At 39.7% G+C, this 23,971-nt stretch overlaps 1 protein-coding gene across 4 annotated transcripts in view; it reads right to left on the bottom strand.

Annotated features, from left to right (window-relative positions):
* Positions 1-23,971, bottom strand: part of MAGI2 (membrane associated guanylate kinase, WW and PDZ domain containing 2) — a 1,296,878-nt gene that overhangs the window by 60,226 nt on the left and 1,212,681 nt on the right. For all 4 annotated transcript variants that reach the window (XM_020289800.2, XM_076006486.1, XM_076006487.1 and 1 more), the window contains one exon: positions 3,105-3,243. In XM_020289800.2, coding sequence (XP_020145389.2) covers positions 3,105-3,243 — 139 coding nt within the window. The remainder of the gene's footprint in view (positions 1-3,104; positions 3,244-23,971) is intronic.

Raw genomic sequence — 23,971 nt, 5'->3', positions numbered from 1 at the left:
TCTACCGGTAAACTCAAGCATTTTCTTTTCTTTTTCTCAAGTATTTTCTTTTGTTGTTATTGTTGCTGTTATTTTGCTTTATTACCTATCTCCCCACCCTCGCTAGAGAATTTTGTTAAAATACACTCTAGTTTATCTTGGATAGAAGATTCTGTTTCATGCTACAGTATATTCAACTGATGCTAGAGGGATTATGATGTTCTTCAGCTGTGGGCGCTCCTTGCACGCTGGAGTCATTTGTATAGTTCGTGAACGTGGCCACTTGCTGGGCTCACTCCTGGTGCAGAGAAGGGTTAACACAGCAGGCCTGAGACTGCTCTCCCTAGAAAGGCCTGCTCGTGAGGGTGGCCCTCGGCTGGTGTCTGGAAACATGACTGGTAAGTTGTCCCCTATATTAATGTAGACCTTTTGCTAAGTGATAGGGGTGTCTCACTGTACCTACACTGTTTGTACAAACTGTGGCTTGTGCTGAACACCTCCTTTCCTTCTGGGAGTCTGGAATTTTGGTATGTGCTAGGCCGAGGCTACCTGCACCACCAGTCCCAGTAAAAACCCTGGGCCCTCTGTCTCCAGTGAATTTTCCTGAGCAGCAATGTCACACATACACTGCTGCATTTTTTGTTGCTGGGGGGAAGTGTGCTCTGGCTGACTCCTCGTGGGGGAGAGAGAGCATAAGGAAGTCTGCATGTGGATTCCTCCAGACACCACCTGGTCTCTTTCCCTTGTGATCCTGTGGTGTATCTTTACTACACCGCTGTGATAAATCTTAGCTGTGAGCACAACCATACACTGTGCCCCATGAGCCCCACTAGAAAATCTCTGATTGTAAGGGTTGGCCTTGGAGAGTCCTGAACCCCACCTCCCCACCCAATTGGTCGCTGTGAACTTCCAGAAATACGACTTGATGACATTATCCTCAAAATGCTGATGTGATCTCTAATCTTCTTGGTTTCTCACGCATAACCATGCCCCTTTCAGCTTAGATTTTCCTAAAGAAGCAATATTTACTTAGTTTAAGGCTATTCTTTTCCTTCCCTAAAAGAGATTGTTCTATGCCTTAAATCCTTTCTCCTGTGATATCATCTTTAAAGTTATTTTACAATCAAAATCCATGTCAACCTAATATCAAAAGCAGGGGGCAAGCTCTAACATTATCAGCAAGAATGATTTTACATTGCATTTTAGAAGAATATATTAGAAGAACTGGTATAGTTCTAATATACCAGTGTCTGCAATACTGGTATAGTTAACAATATATGACTGGCCCCTCAAAAGGATGCCCATATTTTAAAAATCTCTCTGTGCGTTGGTTAATTTGAGAATTTAACCTTAACCAGATACTTTTGGATGATGTTAAGAATTATTAAAATAATGTTGCCATGATCTTGAATTTTTTGTCTTGCTCTAAAATATGTTTTCATTTTTTTTTTTTCAAGATGATTTGAGACAGCTTCATACTTAGGCATTACAGTGTGAGTGATGCCATGGGTTGGTCAGTAGTACTGTTCTAACTGCTCACTACAGACAAGCAGCTGGTGTAGTGGCCGCCAAACAGTTAAGTATGGGCCAATTAATGATTCTACAAAAGAATGAAAAGCTCAGGATAGTCACATTGGTCAGATTAACTTTTTAAAGATTAACTTATTAGAACAATAAGTATAATCTCCATGAAAATTTCCTGGTATAGCTAATAGTCAGGTCTCCCATGGAGTGAAATATACTGTTAAATTGTGGTATGTTTTAGAAGTGATCGTCACTTTGATATTACTGAATCAGTTAATACTCTAAGGTGCAAAAAAATATTCTATTCCAAAAATTCAGGTTCTTTATAAAGGGATGAATGCTGGTACCATTTAGCAGAATCAGGCCCGTGCTTATTACTAACATTAATATTTAAAAAATATTTTATTAGCTCCAAGGATTAAGCTTGGGAACCTGGGATGAAATATTTCCTTAGGCATGAAGCCAGTCCTACAGAAACTCCTGATGTTTTCAGACTCACTGTGAGGGCTCCCTAGCTCTTCTGCAGGTCTTGGGGGCGTGTACAAGACACTGGAAACATAATGTAATTAAGAGCCTTTGAAGTCAGACATTTCAACTGAACTCTGGATATGGATCTGCCCTGGTAAAGAAGGGGATGCTAGTTATTTAGATAATGTATGCAAAAAACATAATTTGAAAGGAAAAAGTACTCTTTAGAAGTTTTTTTGGGTAGGGGATAGAGGGATCAAAGTGATTTATCTAGATCAACAATTTATCTAGATCCATAATTTGAGCTCATTTTTCAGGTTAGCAGTTAGATCCCATTTCCCTATATGAACAGGTATCATCTGCACTAGTCTTCACTGCCCTGTCTGCCTGCCTATCTGTCTTCATCTCTCTGTTACTCCCTGGGATTGTTTTTAAAGACCAGCTCTGGTTTTGATGCTTTTTTGTGTAATGACCACCCAACTGTTTCCGATATACTAGAACTATGTTGTTAGTGGTGTCTGTAATGGACTACCAGGACACAACGTTAAAGATTTTTGAAGGCAAATCTATAAATTAAAATGCACTTTAAAGCCTTCCTGAAAAGCATATAGAAACACAGCATATGAGTAAATTTTTGGAATAATTCCTAAATGCAAAGGAAATGCACTCATTGCACAAACTGCAGTTTACACTGTAAACTTCACACCCTGAAGATTTGTCCTTGCTTTTCCCAGGTCCCTGTTACAAGTCCTATGAGATAGTCTGATGCACAAGCAGTTTAAGAAATAATTGATAAGTTACTGTGGACTCAAATGAACAGAGGACTGCCAGTCAAATTGCAAAAGTTCTGATATACAAGTGGTGCTGGATCTCCCTGCACACTCAGAGATGCCCTGAAAGGTCCTACATTTGATATCTAAACAGTCCCTACTTGAGGGAGCAAAAGAGAGAGCTCACACACACAGATTTCTTGGGCGTAAATATACATATGTGTGTGTGTATGTACACATCTATTGATAGCTAAATATATATTTAGGTAGAAATAGAGAACTGATGTAGTTTTATAAATAAGCATAGGCATTTATGGTACACAGGAGAAAAAGAAAAAGGGAGAATGGAAATGGGAAACGCACCATACTCCGGGACCTGTCCCGTGCCCCGCTTCAGCAGCAGCCTTACTCTTCTTCCTCCAGATTTGATGAGTTCTATTGCTCTGGCGTGTGTCATGTCCCTTGTGCTTTCCCCATTGATTTCAATGATTTGATCTCCTACCTGTTAATTAAAGAAAAATTAAGTTAGCCAGATATGGTTTTACTCAAGTTGCATTTTCAGCAGATTGAAAACAGCATCCCAGGGTTACCAGTTTCCTGAGAGCATCTGAACAGTTTGCTTGTAGCCTGCTGCTTCTTTGAACAGGCTAATACCTAGCTGCATCCAGAGTCTGGCCACCAAGCTTTATTTACCTTTATAGAAATGAAAATATCAGACCATGAAGGTTGGGGCCATATATCACTTATAGTTAGCCTATCTGGGCAGAGACTGTTAGCTACTTAGCATTTTAAAGCATATTTTTTTAAATTGATGCATAATAGATGTACATTTTTCAGAGTATGTGTTATAATTTAATGCATTCACATAATTTGTACAGATCAAATCAATGTACTTGGAATATTCACAACCTTAAATATTTGTCTTTTCTTCATACTCAGTATTTTTTCAAAAAATTAGGGAATATGTTTGATATCACAATTCAAAATAACCTGGCACCTTTGCTTTGAATGCTGAAGTAAATATTTTAAGACCTTTTCATTGAACAGACTGCCAGCTTTTGGCTTAGTGCAGCATCTAATTCAGCATGTTGGATGCAATGGTTGGTTTTTGTGCTTCCCTGAGAATTTTTGTTATGCATCACTTAAATTTCCCTGGGTGCTATTGTGATATTGCCTGCTTTGTAAACAGTGGTTGATTGATATTCAATTTTGATGATGAGTTTTCTATCACAGTCCCTTGAATTAAAAACAAGATCCTCCACTCTCCCCACACAACTGATGCCTTGGCTACATCTCTACCATGCTCACACCTGATCGCCAGAAGCTGTTTGGTTAAATACCAACCCTTCCTGGATTATCAGAAATACCTGGGTTCTGTAAGCAATTCCCTTTTAACCTTTGGGAATAGGTGTTTGGAATAAAAGAGCACATCATCAAATAAAACCATGAGCATATCATGTAATTCCCGCAGTACCATTACTGTCAGGAACCTCTGAATTAAAAAAACGCTTCACTTCAGTGCAAGTAACTTAAGACAAATTAAATAAGAAAAAGCACAAAGAGTTGCTTTGCAAAAATGCTATTTTGCTTGGGTCCCTTAGACAAAGCAGACCTCAGCTTAAATTCTGTACTGCAAACAGAATTGCAGAAAAACTCTCTGTAGCTAAGTATTAATAGTATCAAGTGGATGCTGCGGGCTGGGCAAGAACAGGAACAAAAGGTTCCCATGACAATGGCTGACAATGGCGAGAGGGCATTAAAACAAGATTGTCTAGGGGTAAGTGTTCCAATGTAACAAAAGTGAAGACTTCCCTTTGCCTACTAGGTTGCCAAAGGCAGTGTGGTTCTTGGGCAGTGGAAGAGCTTGGCCTCACTGACATGACTTTCACATTCCACAGAAGGACCAGGAAGACAGGACTACATTAATTTGTTTTACAGCCAACACCATACTTCAAGTTTCCTTATTTGTCTTCTTTCTTATGAGGCAACAGGCGTAACCTGAGGTTGAATAACTCTCCAGAGGCCATGTCTCTAAGCTAGAGGCAGAAGTGGGACCAATTATCCCTTCCCCAGTTGCCCTCACCCATGACTCAAACCTCATGGCACAGTATTAAATTGAAAAAGTAAGACGGAAGTTCCAATGAAGTCACATATATATAGAGAGAGTCTTTATTCCTGGCTGAGATCTCTTCTGAGCTTCAGACTCACACATCCAGTTGATTACTAGACATCTTCACCTGGCTGTCCACCAGGCCACCCCAGCTCCATAGCAGCAGACTGGGCTTACTACCTTCCTCCCAAGGCAGCTCTTCTCGTTCCTTCCAATGCTGGCTATGGCAGTACCCACCCAAGCCAGAAACCTGGGCTCATGTTGGACTCCCATTTTCTCAACTTCTCTGCATCTGTCCCTGTCCTCACACATATCCCATTGCTAACTAGCTCAGCTCAGGCCTTGACTTGGATTATTCCAATCCTCTCCTGTCACTCTCCCACCAATCTCTTCTCCTCATTGTCACCAGAGTCATTCTTCTGAGGAAAATCTTCCTAAATGAGTCCAGGCTCTGTTCTTATTACTTTCTCCTCTCTATGGGCCTGGTGATCTCCTGGACCTCTCGTAAGGTCAGCCCAAGCATCTCCTCCTCTGGGGCACCTTCCTCAGCCCCAGACCTCCCTAAGCAGAGGCATCCAGTCTCTCTATTCAGTAGCAACTGCACCCCACTCTGTTGTTTATCATACTTTGTTACAGGTTTATGATTCTCTTTCTGCCCCCATGCTTTGAGTGTCTTCATTCAGTAAATAATTTCTGAGTACCTCTTAGGTACCCGACAGTCTACTGGGGTTATAGAGATTAATGGTTTATTTCTATCTGCAATATACTTTCAGTCCACTGGGGAGAAAGTGGGTACATAAAATAATTTCTACTCAATGTATCACTGCTATGATAGAGGCACTCACAAAAATAGTAAGGGAACAGAAAGGATGGACATCTAACTCATATGGGGTGGAGTAGGTAGAAGGGAGAGCTGCCTGGAGGTGGTTACCTCTCAACTGAGTTTTGAAGTGTCAGTAGGAGTTCCTCAGGTGAAGGAGGGGGAAAGTGCTCTAGGCAGAGAGAGCAGCATATACAAAGACTCTAAGATTTGACAGCATAGTGTATTTGGGGAATTGTGAGTAGTTTATTGTGCTACTCAGGAGTTTAGGTATTTAGCTATCTATCTATTTATTTATTTGAACTGTGCATGAAGATAATTTATTTTGCAAACTCCTATGGTTCTAAGGCAGTCTGTCTTTTCCCTGGCGTTCTGTCCACCTAGGCTCACTTGCCCACTTAGTTTGGCCTCCTGCATTTATATTCATTCTCAGGATGCAGGTTACATGCAACCTCTAGGTAGCCCTCTCACTAGAGGGTCACTCTAGGTTTTATTTTGAAGGCAACAGCAAGGCACTGAAATTTTTAAACAGCGGGTAACCTAACCAGGGAAGCGGAGTGGTGTTTAGAAATCTCACTGAGACATCAGTGGGGAGGGTGGCCTGGAGAGAAAGGAGGGAGACTGAGGAAGGGCGCTGAGTGGTGGGGTTGTCACGTTGTCTATCCACGTGAGACACGAGGAGGCTGGGGAGGGAGGGGATGGGGAGATGAGGCGGAGATGGGGCCCGTCTGGCCCAGGCGCACCACGAGCATCTGTGAGTGAGTGAAACCTTTCCCCGTGGCCCATCTTGAGAACCATGGCAGAGAGGGTCACAAACACACTCGGCCCCAAAATCAAGCCTTGACAGCCACTTCTGCCTGAGGACGCTTGTGTTCCAAGACTGATGTATCAACAAAAAACATGTGGAGGGCAAAAGCGATCTTGTGCTGTGACAGAAATAGCCACATCTTTTGGACGCTGGTCCCATAGTTGTCGATAGCAATACTTAGGAAACTTGTTCTCATTCTTTTCTGTGTTTGTTTTTCTTTTCCCTAGAAGGAGCTTGTGAGACTTAAAGGAGAAAAAATTAGCATAGAGGAAAGAAGGGGTGGTTTGCAAAACCGTGTGGGAGGTGGGGAAACAGTGGAGTTCCAGGGCTGCGCGAGGGCTGGGCTGATGTCCTCTCTGTCACAGTCCCAGGGATGAGGTTCTGGGGAGTCGGGGACGTTATTTTCATTGAGCTCCAGGGGTCTGGGCTGACCTCGTCACTTGGCAGGTTTCCATAATTTCCGCTTTCTGTGTAGGGTCCCCTCAGAGGGAGATGAGAACAACTGTGACGCTGGTCAAATCTCTCCCAAGCCTCCTCCCTGCCCCAGGTACCAGGCGGGGGCAGCCTGCTCATTTCCTGCCTCATTGGGAGTAATGGAAGTTTGGGACCAGTCCAAGATCTTACCAAATTGAAAGAAAAAAAAATTTCTTGGGAGTGGCAGTGGGTAGGTAATGGGATGGAAACGCTGCTGTGACACAGATTCTGAATCTTCCCAGGTGTTGTGTGCGACTGTGAAAGTGGGCCGGCTCACGGGGACCTAGTTTCGACGGTAACAGCCTCAGTTTAGGCTCAGCTTCCAGACTCCGATCTCCCCTCGCAACGACGTAAATTGTAGAAAGGTTTAATTTTCATTTTCATTCCAATATCGGTATTATGTCTAATCATTTTTTTGATTTCAGAATATTTCGAAGGTACAAACACTTTGGCTACATATATTGCCTTTGCACCGCCCATGTCTAATCATTTTTAACTGGAACTCCCTAAATAAATTTGGGATGTGATCTCTTTCACTTTCATCCTCTTAGCATCTGGATGTATAAGAAGATCGATTTGTCAGGGGGAGAAGTTCTCTTGTTATCTTCTGACCTCGTCTGACTTCACTGCAGCTGCCAGCGTGCGGCCAGAGAGCGTCACTTTCCTGTATCACAATCGGGAGAATTAATTTATAAAACCAATGGAAAATTCGCAGCCATTTCAGGAATGAAGAAAAAAGACCAGCTGTGACTCTGATGTGGTCTCTTTCTCTACTCTCTCTGCCACAGAGCTATCTTCAACCGAGCTGTTACTAAAAGGAAACTTTAAAGATCTCTACTCATTCTTAGAGAATTTTTAAAATATCAGGTTCCAGTTAGAATTGAGAGAGATGGGGGAAGGGAAGAGGAAAGGGGAGAGAGAGACCCCCAAATCAGATAGAGGTAGTTCAGGAGTATGTATGTGTTGCTTTGTGTGTTCAAGATGTCAAATTTAGAAAACTGACCGAAGAACTTATGAGAACTTCTATGCATTCATTTTTTCCCATGGAAGAAATACTTTTGTCTGTGGTCCCCTTGGGGCAACTAACAACCTTAAAGTAACATCTTAGGGGCGAAGCAGAGTGAGAACACTGCCATCTCTTAGCACAGCCTAGTAACTTCTGCATTTCTATTCATACATTTCTGCTCATATACCGTGGTAGATTTTCCCTTAACAAAACTATTACCAAATTCTTGAACTTGCCTGGGGCTCTGCAGGTAAAAAAACTTTTTCTCTTCTTACTGGAAGGCCAAGGCAGGTGAAGGTAAATGTCTCAATATATCTTAAATGGTTAATAGTTCCAGCTTTACTAAAAAATTTAAACTCTATGCATTTTTGTAGCCAAGCCATATAAAAAGTATTTGGTTTGTTGAAATGAAATATTTATAAGAATTAGATTAAATTCCTGGATTTACTTCAGCCCTGAGTCATGGCAGTCCCAGCTTGAAGGGTTGCTTGGACAGCTCCACAAACACGCTTAGCTGGTTATAATCAGTTAATTGCCCTCATGCTAGTACTGTACCACGAGAACCTCTTTTGCATGATCGCACATGACTGAAATGATCCTAGATTATAATTAGGTATGAGGCATTGAGCTTCTTGAGAATATCATACCCATGAATAATGGATAATCTCTATTCCTTATTTCATGAAGGACTTAGCTGTGGACCATTTTCATGGCTAACGAGCTGAAGTCACAGGTTAATTTCATCATAATTCCTCCCTTACGGGCCATTTTCTTCCACGGACTCCAGAACCCTTATGGACAGCGAACACACCCATTGTCTCTGTGTCATCTATACCTGCCACAATTCCTGATTAGTAGGCCTTCGGTTAATCACGACTGAGTCCATGAATGTTCCATTTGCTTTTCGGTTATGGTAGGCGACTCTGTTCTCAGAACAGTAAGTTAAGCTTTAGTGTACTTGACTATAACTCATGCTTTCTTGAAATACTGCCTTAAGCACTTCCAGCCAAACCATTACAATTTCAATAACACTTGCAGGAGACCAAATGAGGTTTCAGTAATGGTGACCTGCACAAATTGTTAGAGACAGGTAGAGTTATGGGAAACAAATGCTAAAGGATTGAGAGAAAGAGGAAGAGAGGCTGAGTCTGAGTGAAATCATGAAGTGCCAGGAAAAAAACAAAACCTTTGCTGCTATAGTCACCATTGCTGGGTGCTCTGACAATAGGATGCCTTGAGGCCTAATGGCTCTGCTGGAACAAAGAACAGGCTGATTTTCAACTTGATGGTGGTCTTTAATATTTAAAGGCTGTTGGTATGATTAAGCTTTGTTAGATATTATTTAATAACCATATGGTTAAAATATTTCCTGTAACATTTTGGTTAACTTTCCAATTTCTTTCAGTAGACCTATGACTGAATTTGATGGGATCCAAGTGCCTATTTCAGGACCTGGATCTTGTTATAAACTGTTGCGCGGAGTTGTCTCAGCAAGGCATGGGAGCCCCTAAAATCAGCAGGTTTTTCCAGAGAGAAAACTTCTAACCCAGTTGGAGACTGAAATACATGTTTGAGAGCACCGAAACTGTGGATTTTATTTGTTTCAATTAATTCATATATTGAAAACTGTCTGAGAGTCTCTTTATACTACGTTTTGGACAGTAATCCCTTAAAAAGAAAATACTTCTCAAGAAGCTTTATCCAAATAGAAGTGTGAGATGGCCCTTTGGATGGACAGAAGGGTCCTTAATCAAGGTTATGCCGGAACTCATATCTGCCTAGGAGGGCCAGGAAGGTGAGGGGGTTATTGGAAGTTCAAGTTTGCTGCAGAATTCTGAGGATTGACCACTGGATGCAGGTGTTGTACCTTCTTCCATGATTTTATTATTTGTGTATTTGCCCTTTAGAAAAGATTTAGCCACAGCTCAAAAACCATTCAGCCTTTGACTTGTGGAGCACACTGCCCGGTGGCACGAGTGGGGCCTTGTCAGGTCACACAAATCAGGCGCCTGGCTTTGGTAAAGATTCAGGGACAGCTCTCCATTCGGGAGCCTCCATTTCTCTTCCTGTTTTTTTTCTTTTAAATCCTCTAAGTTAAAAAAATGAAAATCTATGTAAAGTTTGAAAATGATCTAGTATCTCAATTGTGGAAGTAGTTGGACTCTAAATTATGATTTGGCATCTTTCTCACCAAACCTTTCTTTTTTTCCTCATCAGATATTACTAATAGTAACCTCACACAGAGAATTTTGTTAGATTGCTTCTTTCTAAATCTCCTTACTCTTCAAGGGCTCCATTCTCCAAGTCCTCCCCTCCCCCTGCTCTGTGCATGGTCTCTGGGGATCCCTTCCTGCCCTTCCAAGGTATTTAGAGAGTTTCTCCCTCTGTGCCTTTGTGCACGCTGTTCCCTTTGTCTAGAGTCAGAGTCTGAGTCCTCCCACTGCAAATGGCTAGGTCCTAGCCAAATCCCCTCGGTCCAACTTCGGGTATGATGTCATCCAGGGACCCTTTCATGAGCCCTCCAGGCTGGGTCAGGTGCCTTTTCTGTGCATGCTTTAGAAGTACTGACCTTTGCCTATATGTTGTAAGCTCTCCAAGGGCAGGGACTCAGTCACACGGGAAATAGATGATTAAAAGAAGGAATTTTTTCTTAAGTTTTTTTTTTTACTCTATGCTGCTTATTGTTTAAACCAAATTTTAACAAGATCTGTAATAAAAATTTAATTTGGTTTCAAAATATGTGGTCAGCCAGGCTTGATCATGATCAAATAATATAAAGCATAATGTAAGTGCCTTGTCATTTCTAAACTACACAGATATAATCTATTATTAATTGTAGTTGTTATCATCATCACATCATCATCATCATGGTAGAAGAGAGAAAAAAGGAAACTAATAAGCTTTTCATAATGAAGCTCAGAGAGAAGCAGCTGAGCTACTGAGCTTGTATTAAATGGTGGAAACGGGGAAAATGCTTTTCTGGAAATATCACCAAGAGGTTAAAAACTCAAAAGAATCTTCTGTTGGTTTGATAAGAACTTCCCTGTAGAAATTCTTATAGGACAAGCATGCTATTTCATATTCTATGATTTTAGATGAAATTCTCAGGGAAAGAATCTCATTGAATGCTGGGCAGATAATCCCAACCCTCAGCTAATACAGAGAAATAACCATGAGTGTAGCTACAGACATGAATGCAAAGAAAGAGATTTTAAAGACAAGCTGGCTAGAGCAAAATATTTTCTACAAAGGAAGAAATCACCACCACCATTCCCTTTGCATAGGCTAGTCTGACTGCTCAGGTGAAAGGGGACTGAGGCAATATCTTAAAATTACCTGCCTGAGTAGGAGTGGAAAGCTATCATTGGCAGCTCAGCTAGTAGCTTATGCAGTTGCTCAGAAATCACTTATGTTAGGTTATGAAGTCGGTTTCCCTAGGTGACTGAAAAACAAACAAAAAGGAAGTCTGAGAGGAAACTTTCTATTGTGAAGTCTGTGTAGGCTCTTTCCCTTCCCTGGGCGTAATTGAGAGAAAATAAGGGATTATTATTCTGCATACTTATCTAATCAGATATATTTATTTTCTGGATGCAAGCATTAGGCTTTGTGCAATGACTTCTATTTTGGCTCATAACAATTCCCTGTTTTCTTGAAGCTGACTGTCTTGCATATTGCATTTACATTTCAGCTCTGTGTGTGTGTGTGTGTGTGTGTGTGTGTGTGTGTGTGCCAGTGCTAGACTCGACATGTTCACAGTGTGAACTAGAGTATGAAAAGGCATACCAAGGTGGGTGCCAGGTGTGTAAGTCAGCTGGCATTTTGAAATAATTTAATAGGAAAGAAAGTTACTGGGGCCGAGGGGAGCTAGAACCTTGAAAGAGGGGCTGCCTGCCTGGAGCTGGAGCTGCAGAGGGAAGGACACTGCCAACCCCAGAGCACCTAGTGTTGCACAGGGTCAACCACCAGGGGCAACAGGGTAAGAAATACTCCAATCTCTCTGTGGCAGACAGGATAATGTGCCTCCTGTCCCCAACAGATGTCCACCTCCTAGTCCCTGGAATCCGTGATATGTTCCCTTACCTGGCAAAAAGGACTCAGCAGATGTGCAGATGGAAGATTACCCTGGATTATTTGGGCGGGCCTAATGTGCTTATAAGGGTCAAAGTCTGAGAGAGGGATTTAAAGACAGAAGCAGAGGTCAGAGAGGAGAGAAGATGTTAAGTTGCTGGCTTTGAAGATGGAGGAAGGGGCTACAAGCCAAGGAATGTAGGTGGCTCTAGAAGCCACAAAAGGCAAGGCAAGGACATAGGTTCTTCCCCAGAGTCTCCAAAAGGACCCAGCCCTGCCAACACGATGCCTTGATGTTAACCCAGTGAAACTGATTTCAGACTTTTTTTTTTTTTTTTTTTTGAGACAGAGTCTCACTTTGTTGCCCAGGTTAGAGTGAGTGCCGTGGCGTCAGCCTCGCTCACAGCAACCTCAATCTCCTGGGCTCAAGCGATCCTCCTGCCTCAGCCTCCCGAGTAGCTGGGACTACAGGCATGCGCCACCATGCCCAGCCAATTTTTTGTATATATATTTTTAATTGGTCAATTAATTTCTTTCTATTTTTGGTAGAGACGGGGTCTCGCTCAGGCTGGTTTCGAACTCCTGACCTCGAGCAATCCGCCTGCCTCGGCCTCCCAGAGTGCTAGGATTACAGGCGTGAGCCACTGCACCTGGCCTGATTTCAGACTTTCGACCTTAAGAAATGTAAGACGATAAACTTATGTTATCTGTGGTTATTTATTACAGCAGGAATAGAAAACTAATGTACTTTCTCTCCTTTTGTCCTCTGATCTCCTGCTGGTGCTTCTCAGCCACATCAAGCAGGAAGCCTGAGGGCAAGAGAGTTTGGGTGATACAGACACAGTGATCAGTCCCCCAGGACACAGACCAGAGCAGAGAAGGAAAGAGATTGCATCTGGGGGAGGAGGAGGAATAAAAGAAGAACTAGCACTGGGGTAGGGTGGGTGGGACATGGGATAGATTTTAAAATAATGAATAGATATGACAGATGAGGGCTTAAAGAAATAGTTCAAGAACAAGACAAAAGTCAGGTGATGGCAACCCTGCCCAAATCATACTGGAGAAACTGTTTTTGGAAACTTTTATTTGTTTTAGTATTTTAACATGTGTAGCCTCTTAAGCTGCATCATAGAAAGGCAAGTAGCACCAGGGTCCCTGAGTTGAATGCTTTTAAAAATAGCCTCAGACTCCAGTTACCTTTGCACCTAGTTAGTTTCCAAGTCCCATCACTGTGTCTCCAGCGGCTGCCCTCACGTCCTGTTTCCCCTGCTGCCATTCTGCACTTGCTGCGACTCACTGCTGCTCTCTTCTTCCCGTCTATGTGGTTGCCGCAATCATCTTTCAAAGCTCACCTCTGATTTTGCTTTTCTCCTCCTCAGACACCTACCCTCCTCCCCCAAGCTTCTTGACCAGAAACCAAACTCCTTGACATAGTATGTAGATCCTTCAGGACCTTGTCCCCCTGGCCTGCTCCCTTACTGCTACCCTTCTGTGTTTAATCTGGCCAAATTCTCATTCCTCCACTCTTCCCTGAGTTTTCTCACCTCTGCGTTTTTGTTTTTGTTTTTTTCCTAAGAGAGGGTCTTTCCTGGACTAGAGTGCGGTGGCATCATCATAGCTCACAACAACCTCAAACTCCTGGGCTCAAGCAATCCTCCTGCCTTGGCCTCCTTAGTAGTTAGGACGGGACTACAGGTGCACGCCACCACACCTGGCTAATGTTTCTGTTTTTGTAGAGACAGAGTCTTGCTCTTGCTCAGGTTGGTCTTAAAGTCTTGGCCTCAGGCAATCCTCCTACCTCTGCCTCCCAAAGTGCTAGGATTATAAGCATGAGCCACTGTGCCCCGCCCCACGCCTGCATTTTTGCTGCTGTCCTCAGCCTTCCTTGTTATTCTTGCCATTCTCCCTGTGTCTTTCAATCTCATCTTCTAATCATGCCCACTCTTCAAGGCTCTGCTCAAATCCTCCATGAAGCCATCGCTGGTCACTGCGGGAGAAATTTATCCTCCCTTCTCTCATGCCCATTGCACATTAGCTATGCCTCTCTTACAGCACTTACTGTAACACTGCCTTTAGTCTAGATATTTGTGTATTTATTCTCCCTGCCACCACTTCTGAACCTACTAAATTATAAACATGTAAAGAGGGATTGTATTTTTGTATCTTCTAGTAGTAGCTGGTGTATTGCCTTAAAAATAATAGATAATAAAAACTTACTTGGAGTGGGGACAAAAACTGTTACTGTGTAGGGCATAAGTGATTAATGGTAGAGGGAGAGTCTTTGGGGGAGTTGCGGGTGTGTGGGAGATGAGAGGGAGGCCTCAAGGGCAGAAGCTTGAGGGCACGCTCACTACCGTTTTTTTTTTTTCCCACTGTTGACTAAGGTGCCTGGCACAAGATAAGGCCTTCATGACTATTTCTTAAATGAATAAATAAATGCTATCTACTTCATTTCGGCCAAAGCTAACCTTGAATTCTTTATAAACAAGGTCCCTCATACTTGTAATGTGAAGAAGGTGAAAAAGTGTATCAAAGAAAAAATAACACAATTCTCTTCCACTTGCAAGGAGAAGTAAGCTTACAAATAGCAATGCTTCACCAGCAACCAGCTGAAGAAGACACAGCCACAAGGTGGTGGCATCTCTTTTCTTTTTGACATAACCATGCCTTTTCTAGCATAAATGGCTAAAAGCAGACATACTAATTTTTGCACTTACTGAGCACTGAAAAATAAACTCCTATTTATTGTAGTTATAATTATACCTCCCAGTATACAGCTTGGGAACAGAGATTATGTTTTACATTTCCACAATATCTTTTGTAGCATTTAGTATAGTACTGGTTGGGGAATGTGTGTGTGTATATGTCTCTGTGTATTTGTTGATTTTGGCATAAATAAAGAAAGCCAGTTGCTGATAATTATTGCTCTACACCCACTGCTATGGTCTGCATGAGTTGGAAACGTAATCCCCAATGCAACAGTGTTGAGGTGGGGTCTTGGAAGGTGTCTAGGTCATGAGGACTCTGCCCTCATGAATGGATTCACACATGTATAAAAAGGGCTTGTGGGGGTGAGTTCAGCCTCTCTTGTCCTTCTGCCTTCTGCCATGTGAACACAGCAAGAAGGTTCACACCAGATGTCAGTGTCTTTGTCTTGGACCTGCCAGACTCCAGAACCATGAGAAATACAATTTATGCTCTTTATAGATTACCCAGTTTCAGGTATTCTGTTAGAGTAGCACAAACAGATTGAGACACCCACTAAACTGTACACACGGGCATCTTTTTATCTCTGGTTTCTATTATCCTCACTTAGGCCAGGAATCTGAGCTTCAGGGAGGAACAGAGATTTCTGAAAGACCTCGTAGCTTATAAGCGAGGTGACAAGACCAGATGCAGATCCTCTCATTCCCAAACCAGAGACCTTTCTTCTTCATGAGGCTGTTTCCTCATTGAGGGTAGATAGGCATAATAGTAGGTCTTTACTTGGTTCAGAATTAAAAGTTCCTTCTACATAAAGAAGAAGCTATTTGAGATTTTATGATTTATTATTAACCTTTGGGACATTCTTTAAAAATACACTTAATCATGTGTCACAAATAGCTTTGAAACCCAGATTCATTCAAGCATGAGTAGGGTAAAAAAGAAGGTCTGATTAAATGTATACTGAGGATAGCTATCATTGTGAATAAAACTAGTTAGTACTTAATGAGTCTGAATTTCTCTTGATCATTTTAACTATCTTCTATTAAATAAATGTTAATTTTGTAGTGTCAAAACTACATGTGTTGAAATTTCAGAGCAAGAGGATCATGGATGTCTTTGTGCCCAATTTTAACACTGCACAAGGAATATGTAATGTGGAAAAACTCATGTCTCTGGGGTCTAATATCTTTCTTTGGCTATAATGAAAAAATACAGTCTTTCTTTAGCAGTTTAATTTTAAGACAGCTCTCCAGAGAATCTTTATTCATTGCCATAATATTCAATGGTATTGGCAAGGAGTGTGTGGATTACAATAATTTTTCTATTGATATGCTAACACTGAATAAACAGAAAGTTAGAGTAGCATTGTATCACTATCATTTTGATGCACAAAATAAACATTATCCATTTTGTTTTCCTTTACAATTTAAAGTCACATATTAATTACTTAAATTTTACAACTAGGAATGTAGCCGAGTGTCTAAAAATCTTGTTTCTGTTCAAGTTAATTCAGATTGTCCATCCATGCATGAGAACAGCCGAGCTATGAAATTGGGCAGCATGTTTTCTGGCAATAATGAGGAGATAATATTCCTTAGGAGTATTTAAGTGACATCACTATTGATAGGTTAATTGGAAATAAAAATGTAAAGCTTTCTTAAATCACTAAAATAAAAAGCCTCTGGTTTATTGTAGCTTTGCAGTGCACTTTTTGAACTGTCCCACTTTGCAGTTTAGGTTAATAACAGTCTGATTAATGTAGCTTCAGCTGCTCTCAGAATTCCACATGCATCCCATGGCAAATCAACCATTTTCAAAAGGAGAGTTTCCCATGCATATCTGGATTCAGTCATATTGTGACCTCTACTCCTTTGCCAAATTCTTGAAAAATGACTCCTGCATCTACTGAAGCACATAGAATATTGGGTGGAAAACAGAAATGCAATTCGATGTGAGGTCATGAGAGCTGACTGCAGTTGGGGATCTAACATGAGAGGCACCCTCCATGTTCACAACCCAGAGTGCTACTTGCTGCTATTTAAGAGTTTCCTAATTAATTATTTTGGAAAAGGCAGCTGAAGTGATATTACTCTATCATGCATCCTAACTAGACTCAAAATCATTTTCAGTCTCTGTGTGAACATTTATACTTATGCTACTAATATGTGCATTTAGATTTCTATATTGATACTAAGCTCTCAATTAATTACCCAAGAGCTTATTATGCAGTTGTAAACCACGTAGATGAAAAAAATTGACCCTTCACAATAATTAGCACTTACTGAACATAGTTTGATGCTAGATGCTTTCTAGGCATGTTAGGAACATTACCTCATTTAATTCTCAAACCAACCAACCAACAACCAACCAGCCAACCAACCCTCTATGGGCTAAAGGAAGCAGAAAAATTCAAATTAAGAACTCTGGAAAATGAAATTCCAACTTATATATATAATATACATATTTATATATTATATATGTATATATATATTTCCATTAGGAGCTGATTAATGAACAATGCAGAGTGCGTGCCATTGGTATGAAGATACCAAGTTAATTTTTGCATGATTATTTAGCTTGAGCTATGCCATACCACTGACTGTACCCATTAATATGGATTGAGTATGTACCTTTAACACTGTATGGATGAGAGTTCAAGAATGGCTTCAATCCACTTCATGATGCTTCCTCTGTTCCTATATTCCACTCCCTGAGTGTATTTTCCAGTTATCCATCTTGGTTCCTGCCTTGGACTATGGTCCTTGCCATCTCTTCCATTCCATTTCTGGCACGTTCTAGTAATCTTTGGCTATCTTTCAGTGATGGCCCCTCAAACCTCTCTGAGTTTATCATTATATTGCTACTTTTGGAGACGGGCCTCTCCTATCTTGTCTCTGTACACTCTTGCATTGTTCTTGGTGTGATGCTGCATAGTCATTTCACAAATGTGGGCCACTTATCAACAAAAGGACTGGGTACAAATGCATGAGTGAAAACCCTCAAATTCATCATAATTCCTAGAAAAACAATTCTACAGGCTTATCCTGATGGAGAATCCTTGTTTTTTAATCATCTTTGTTTTCCTAGGATATTACATTATTAATGTCACTGGTTTGATTGAATTGTCTTCAATTACTAAGACAATGTGCAATTGATTTATTTTTCTAATAACTGCAACCATCTGAGCTCTATTGACTCCCCCCTTCCCCTTTCCTGCTGAGTAGCAGCCCAATCCCATTATTATTATTAACATTTTTAGCTAGTAAAGAAGTCAAGGGCAGTTAGCATTGCAATCTTCAATTAAAAGCTTTCCCCTCTCATTACGGTCTAGGCTAGAGGCTTGAGTTACTTAAGTGGAGAAGGGATCTTATCTTCCCTCTCTCTAACCCCTCTCTCTTCTTCCTCATCCCTCCAGTCTTCTAGAGAGGTGCTCATGTCAGGGTATTTAAGAGGAGCAACATCTTCTTAAGAGATCAAGAGCTGCTGGTGGCAAGTCTGCCCTCCTCTTTTTATTGGTGTTCTATGTATGACAGATCTTAATCAAGTGCTCAGCATTCCCACCCCACCATCTGCCCGGCACCCATTGAATGTTATTACTATATGTGCACTTAAGTGTTGATCAGGTGATACCAATTTGAGGGTGAGACCATGTGGTGCTTGTTTTTCTATTCTTGTAATATTTCACTTATTAGAATGGGCTCCAGCTCTATTCAGGAAAATACAAGATGTGCTACATCACCGTTGTTTCTTAGAGCTGAATAGAACTCCATGATATACATATACCACATTCTTAATCCACTCATGTATTGATGGGCACTTGGATTATTTCCACATCTTTGCAATTGTGAATTGTGCTGCTATGAACATTCATGTGCAGATGTCTTTTTTCTAGAATTTTTTTTTCCTTTGGGTAGATGCCCAGTAATGGGGTTGCTGGGTCAAATTGTAGTTCCACTTGTAGCTCTTTGAGGTAACTCCATATTACTTTCCATAGAGGTTGTACTAGAGATCTCTACAGGGAGAACTATGAAACACTGAGGAAGGAAATAGCAGAGGACATAAACAGTTGGAAAACCATACCATGCTCATGGGTCAGCAGAATCAACATTGTTAAAATGTCTATACTTTCCTCAGTCTTGTTTTCCCAGTCCCCCCAGCTCATCAGAGTCTCTGCTGATTCAATAGCTCAGCTACTTTTAGGTAAGAAGTAATCATCAATCTCCCATGGGGTGAAGGGCAAAGACAGTTTGAGCCTTCCCAATCTTGAAGGAGGGGAACGGGACAATTATATTTCCTTCATTCATGGAGAGTGGGATGGATGGTGAGAAGGGATGGTTGAAGCTTTACAAACTGTCATTCCCCAACGAGAAATTATTGCTTCTACTCTGCATTGGGAGAGTATAGGAAACGTAAAATTATTTGGGCCAGTTCTGTGAAATGGCAGCTCCAACAGGTTCCCCAAGGAAATGGCTGGTCTCACTCATGGTGATTCTTTAAATGAAATATGGGGAACTTAGTCTTTTATTTTCAGTTGTAGCCTGAGTCACCATTTCCCAGATAATCAGAAAGATCTAGGCTAAGAACTTACACTATCATGCCACCCGAAGAGGAAGAACAGAATAAACACGGGAACTAGATGAAGCTTATAGATTATCTGTTAATTTTACTGACTCATTCTCACTGTGTATAATTGAAAAGTGATTTCATTTTCATTTCTTTATTAGCTAAGATTTTATAACTAAAATATGCAGAATGTCTGTTTATTATTAAAACCTAATATGCTGGTATAATTCTGACACTATGTTTTGATTTTTTAATTATTATTTATATTAGTTAATTTCACGTTGTAAAGACTTGAAAGACACTGTGGAGGAGGATACTGTAGCAATGTGATTAAGAGCATGGACTCCGGTGGGATCAGGAGCCCTGGGTTTGTGCCTCACGACTAACATCACTTATTAACTCAGAGATATTAGACAAGTCATGTAGTAGGCATCCAATAAATGTTAGTTACATTAAAATTTATTCAATAGGTGACTTTCAAACTCACCTTAAACTAGACTATATAAATCCCTAACGACTGGGGTTATCTTCTTGACTGAGAGTTAACATTGAAATTAATTTATTGCTTTCTGATTTTAGAGTAGATGTTGATAAACTATGGCCCACAGGCCAAAGCCAGCCCACTGTTTGTTTTTTAAAGTAATACTTTACTGGAACACAGCCATAGTCATTCATTTACACATCTATGGCTGCTTTTGTGCTATTATTGAGGTAGAGTCGAGTAGTTGTATCAGAGACTGTACGGCCCCCAAAGCCCAAAATATGTACTATTTGTCCCCTTTATAGAAAGAGTTTTCCCTTTTCTGGTCTAGAGCTTTAAATTTAGGAAAGAAAACTACTTGTCTTTGGTGACTTGTGCACTAATGATCTGTGGGTAGGGTGCAGCTCACACTTGACTTTTTAAGAACCATTCTCAGAGTAGTAAATCTATGATGAAAAATTTCATTTGTTTTTATTAAATTTTTTTTATGTAATATTGAAAAATACTGAAGGGCTAATAAAAATAAAACACCCATCCTTGCACTCACCAAGCAGATTTTAATTAGGTTAATATTTTGAGATATTTGATTCAAACTGTTTTGCATAAAAAAGAAAATCAGGGTGGGAAGAGGATGAAGGAAGAAAAACTATCTATTGGGTGCAATATACACAATTTGGTTGCCATCACCACTTTGGTTACATTCATCCATGTAACCAAAAACTACTGGTACCCCTATATCTATTAAAATAAAGAAAAAATCTTCAGCATAGAGTTGGAACCTCCTGTATGCTTTCTGAACTTATTCACTGCCTTACCAAGGTAATTGCTATTCTGTAGTTGATGTATATCTTTCTATTTCTAGTTTTTATAACTTTAACAACATATGTTCATATCCATAAATAATACATGTATAGTATTGCAAGTTTTAAAACTTTACATAAATAACATTACATATGTGATTCTGTAATTTGCCTTTTTACTCATTATGTTGTTGCAATTTATTCACATAGAGGATATAGTTCATTTTAACTACTATATAATACTCCCTTATATATATAATCTACAGTTTATTTTTCTGTTCTATTGATGCACATTTAGGATTTCCCCTCCAATATTAGCAATTTAAAACCGTGCTGCAATAAACATTGCTGAAAATGTCTCGTGGTGTATATGAGCAACAATGGGATAGTAGTGGAATTGCTGATTTATGGGACATATGTGCACCTTTGAATTTATTTGATGTTAACAAATTATCTTCCAGAGTTGCTGCACCAACTTACATTATCTCTAGTAGTGAAGGAAGGTTCCCAGTTCCCCATATCCTTGCCAATGTTTGGAATTGCCAGACTTTTTAACTTTTGCCAATTTGGTGGATATAAAATGCTATCTGACTGCTTTAATTTGTGTTTTCCTGATGTTGAGCATCCTTTAAGATGTTTATTAGCCATTTGGGTTTCTTCATTCATAAATTTTTCCTTGTGTCCTTTGCCAATTTTTTCCCCATTGGATTGTCTTGTTTTTAATTCACGAAGTTCTTATTTGTTCCGGATAGCATGCCTTTACCCTCATTTTCAAATACAAATTCATTTCAAATACAGATGATTTCCAAAATGTTTAGGTTACATACAATGAATAATTATCAGAATTTTGGGTTTAAGAACAATACCTACACTTTATCTCTCTGCTTCACTTGCTAAGTATCATGAAATGTATTAAGTACCAATTACTAACTCCAATATTTTAATTATAATTTGCAGACGAAGGTTTTAATAGAAGTTAATCCATAGGTGTTTAAGAAGTCATTAGAAAATTAAAAGCATTTTCCCAAAGAATTAATCATACAAATAAAAGTGGAATTATTTTCACTATCTTGTCATTTTCTTAGTGAAATATTTAGTAAACAAGTGAGTTATAAAGGATTAACTTTTTTCCCCTTAAATTACATATTTTACAATAGTGGCCCCTTTAACACCCAACTGCCTATTCCAGCCTATTTACAAGTGGGTTTTACCCAGGAGTATACATTAGAATTATACAAGGATCTCTTTAAAATTGCTCTATCCTTTTTCAAGGATATTTCAAGGATCCTTTTTAGATATTTTCAATACAAATTTGAAAGCAATAATGCATCACTAAAAAGATAGGGCTTTTGCCTCTCTAATAGAACAGCAATGCCAGATATTAGCATAAGGATCTATACAAAACTGTGTGGAATATGAGGTTCCCCAAGCTCTTATTCCATAAATTTATTTGTTGAACCAAGAAGCAATACCTTTGTTAGCACAGAAAGCTATGATATAAGCTTTTGTACCATTGTTCTAACTGTTGCCATGTTCTCTTGGACATTTCCAATATATATCTATTTTCTAATTTACCTTTTCTCAGTGTAAGATTTATTGCCACTTGGATACTTGTGAGATAAATGGAAAATTTACATGTATTCATGTCATTCCAGGACACTTTGATGTGCCAATGGTAATAGTGTGGTCAATTTAAAAATGTCACACAAAGGAGTGGAAATAGAAAACAACCAACAGTTTAAAAACTCTGTGAGTCACTGATTCTTATAATCTTACAGTGGATGACAATATTTTGTGTAGTTTTCTATATGACACATCTGAGTTGTTATTTTTCACTAGAGACTTCTCTAATTTACCTTCAGGTGGGAGCTCAGATATGAGACATACCTATCCCAAAGGAGCCTGCCTGTTCAGTGCACCCCTCTAGGGCCTAGCTGTGAGCGTGCCATATTGCACTTTGCATGCTTCCCATCGGTGCTCGCTCATAGCATCCAATATCTACTGTTCAAAGTCACCAACTCAGCTCCTACTTGACATGGCGGAAGGGTTTCCTTTTCCCTACAAAAGGACATGAACTAAAATCTGAATCATAAAACCCTGTATTCAGGGCTGAGTTGTGCATGTTCTACATCTTCCTGGGGCAACCTCCCTTTAAAACAGGGTTTGGGTATGATGCTATTAGCTGTGGGCTTGTCATATATGGCTTTTATTAGGTACATTTCTTCTTTACCTAATTTGTTAAGGAGTTTTATCATGGAAGAATTTTGAATTTTCTCAAATGCTTTTACTGCATCTACTGATTGTGATGATCATCTGATTTTTATCCATTATTCTGTAAATGTGTGATGTATTATACTTATAGATTTGTGTATTTGAGCCATCCTTGCATCCCAGAGATAAATCCCACCAGATTGTGGTGTATGATTATTTTAATGTGTTCTTAAATTCGGGTTGCTAGTATTTTATTGAGGATTTTTGCATCTGTGTTCACCAAGACTATTGGCCTGCAAATTTATTTTCTTGTAGTGTTCTTGGATGAATTTTGTATTAGAGTAATACTGGCCTTGTAAAATGAGTTTGGAAGTGTTCTTTCCACTTCAGTGAAGAAGAGAAGTATTAATCTTCAGTATTAATTCTTCTTTAAATATTTAGTAGAATCTACTAGTGAAGCTATGTCCTGGGCTTTTCTTTGTTGAGATTACTGATTCAATCTTCTTACTTATTGGTCCATTAAGATTTTCTAATTCTTCATGATTTGGTCTTGGTAAGTTATATATTTCTAGGAATTTATATATTTCTTTTAGTTATCCAATTTGTTAGCATATTATTGCTCACAGTAGCCTGTTAGGATCCTTTGTATTTCAGTGGTATTAGTTATAATGTCTCCTTTCATTTGATTCCATTTTTTACTCAAATAATTTTATTTGTTTGAGACATCTCTTTCTTTGTCTTTATTGTCTAGCTAAAGGTTTGTCAATTTTCTTTTTTGGAGAGAAACAAACTTTTAGTTTCATTGATCTTTTATATTGCTTTTTCTATTTTCCATTTCATTTATTTCTTCTCTGATCTTTATTATTTCCTTGCTTCTGCTAATTTTTATGATGAAAGATTCACTGACTTTATAAATCATGATATTACACTCAAATTGGCATTTCAGCCTCACCTATTTGATATCTTCAAGGCACCTAAAGAACTACAGATGGAATTGATTGAGCTCTCAGTAGATGACATTTTAAAGTCATTGTTTGATGCTAAGAAATATACAATTAAAATATAGACAAATGCTTTCTTGCTTTTCAACCACTTATTGCTGTGAATCTATATTCTCCTACCTAACCCAAATCAAGACATCCTTAAGGTCACAAATGACTGATAACTTCTAGAGGATCAGCTG

This window comes from Microcebus murinus, chromosome 9, assembly GCF_040939455.1.
Source record: "Microcebus murinus isolate Inina chromosome 9, M.murinus_Inina_mat1.0, whole genome shotgun sequence".
NCBI classification, from domain to species: Eukaryota; Metazoa; Chordata; class Mammalia; order Primates; family Cheirogaleidae; genus Microcebus; species Microcebus murinus.
This window is presented reverse-complemented; position numbering and strand designations above follow the sequence as displayed.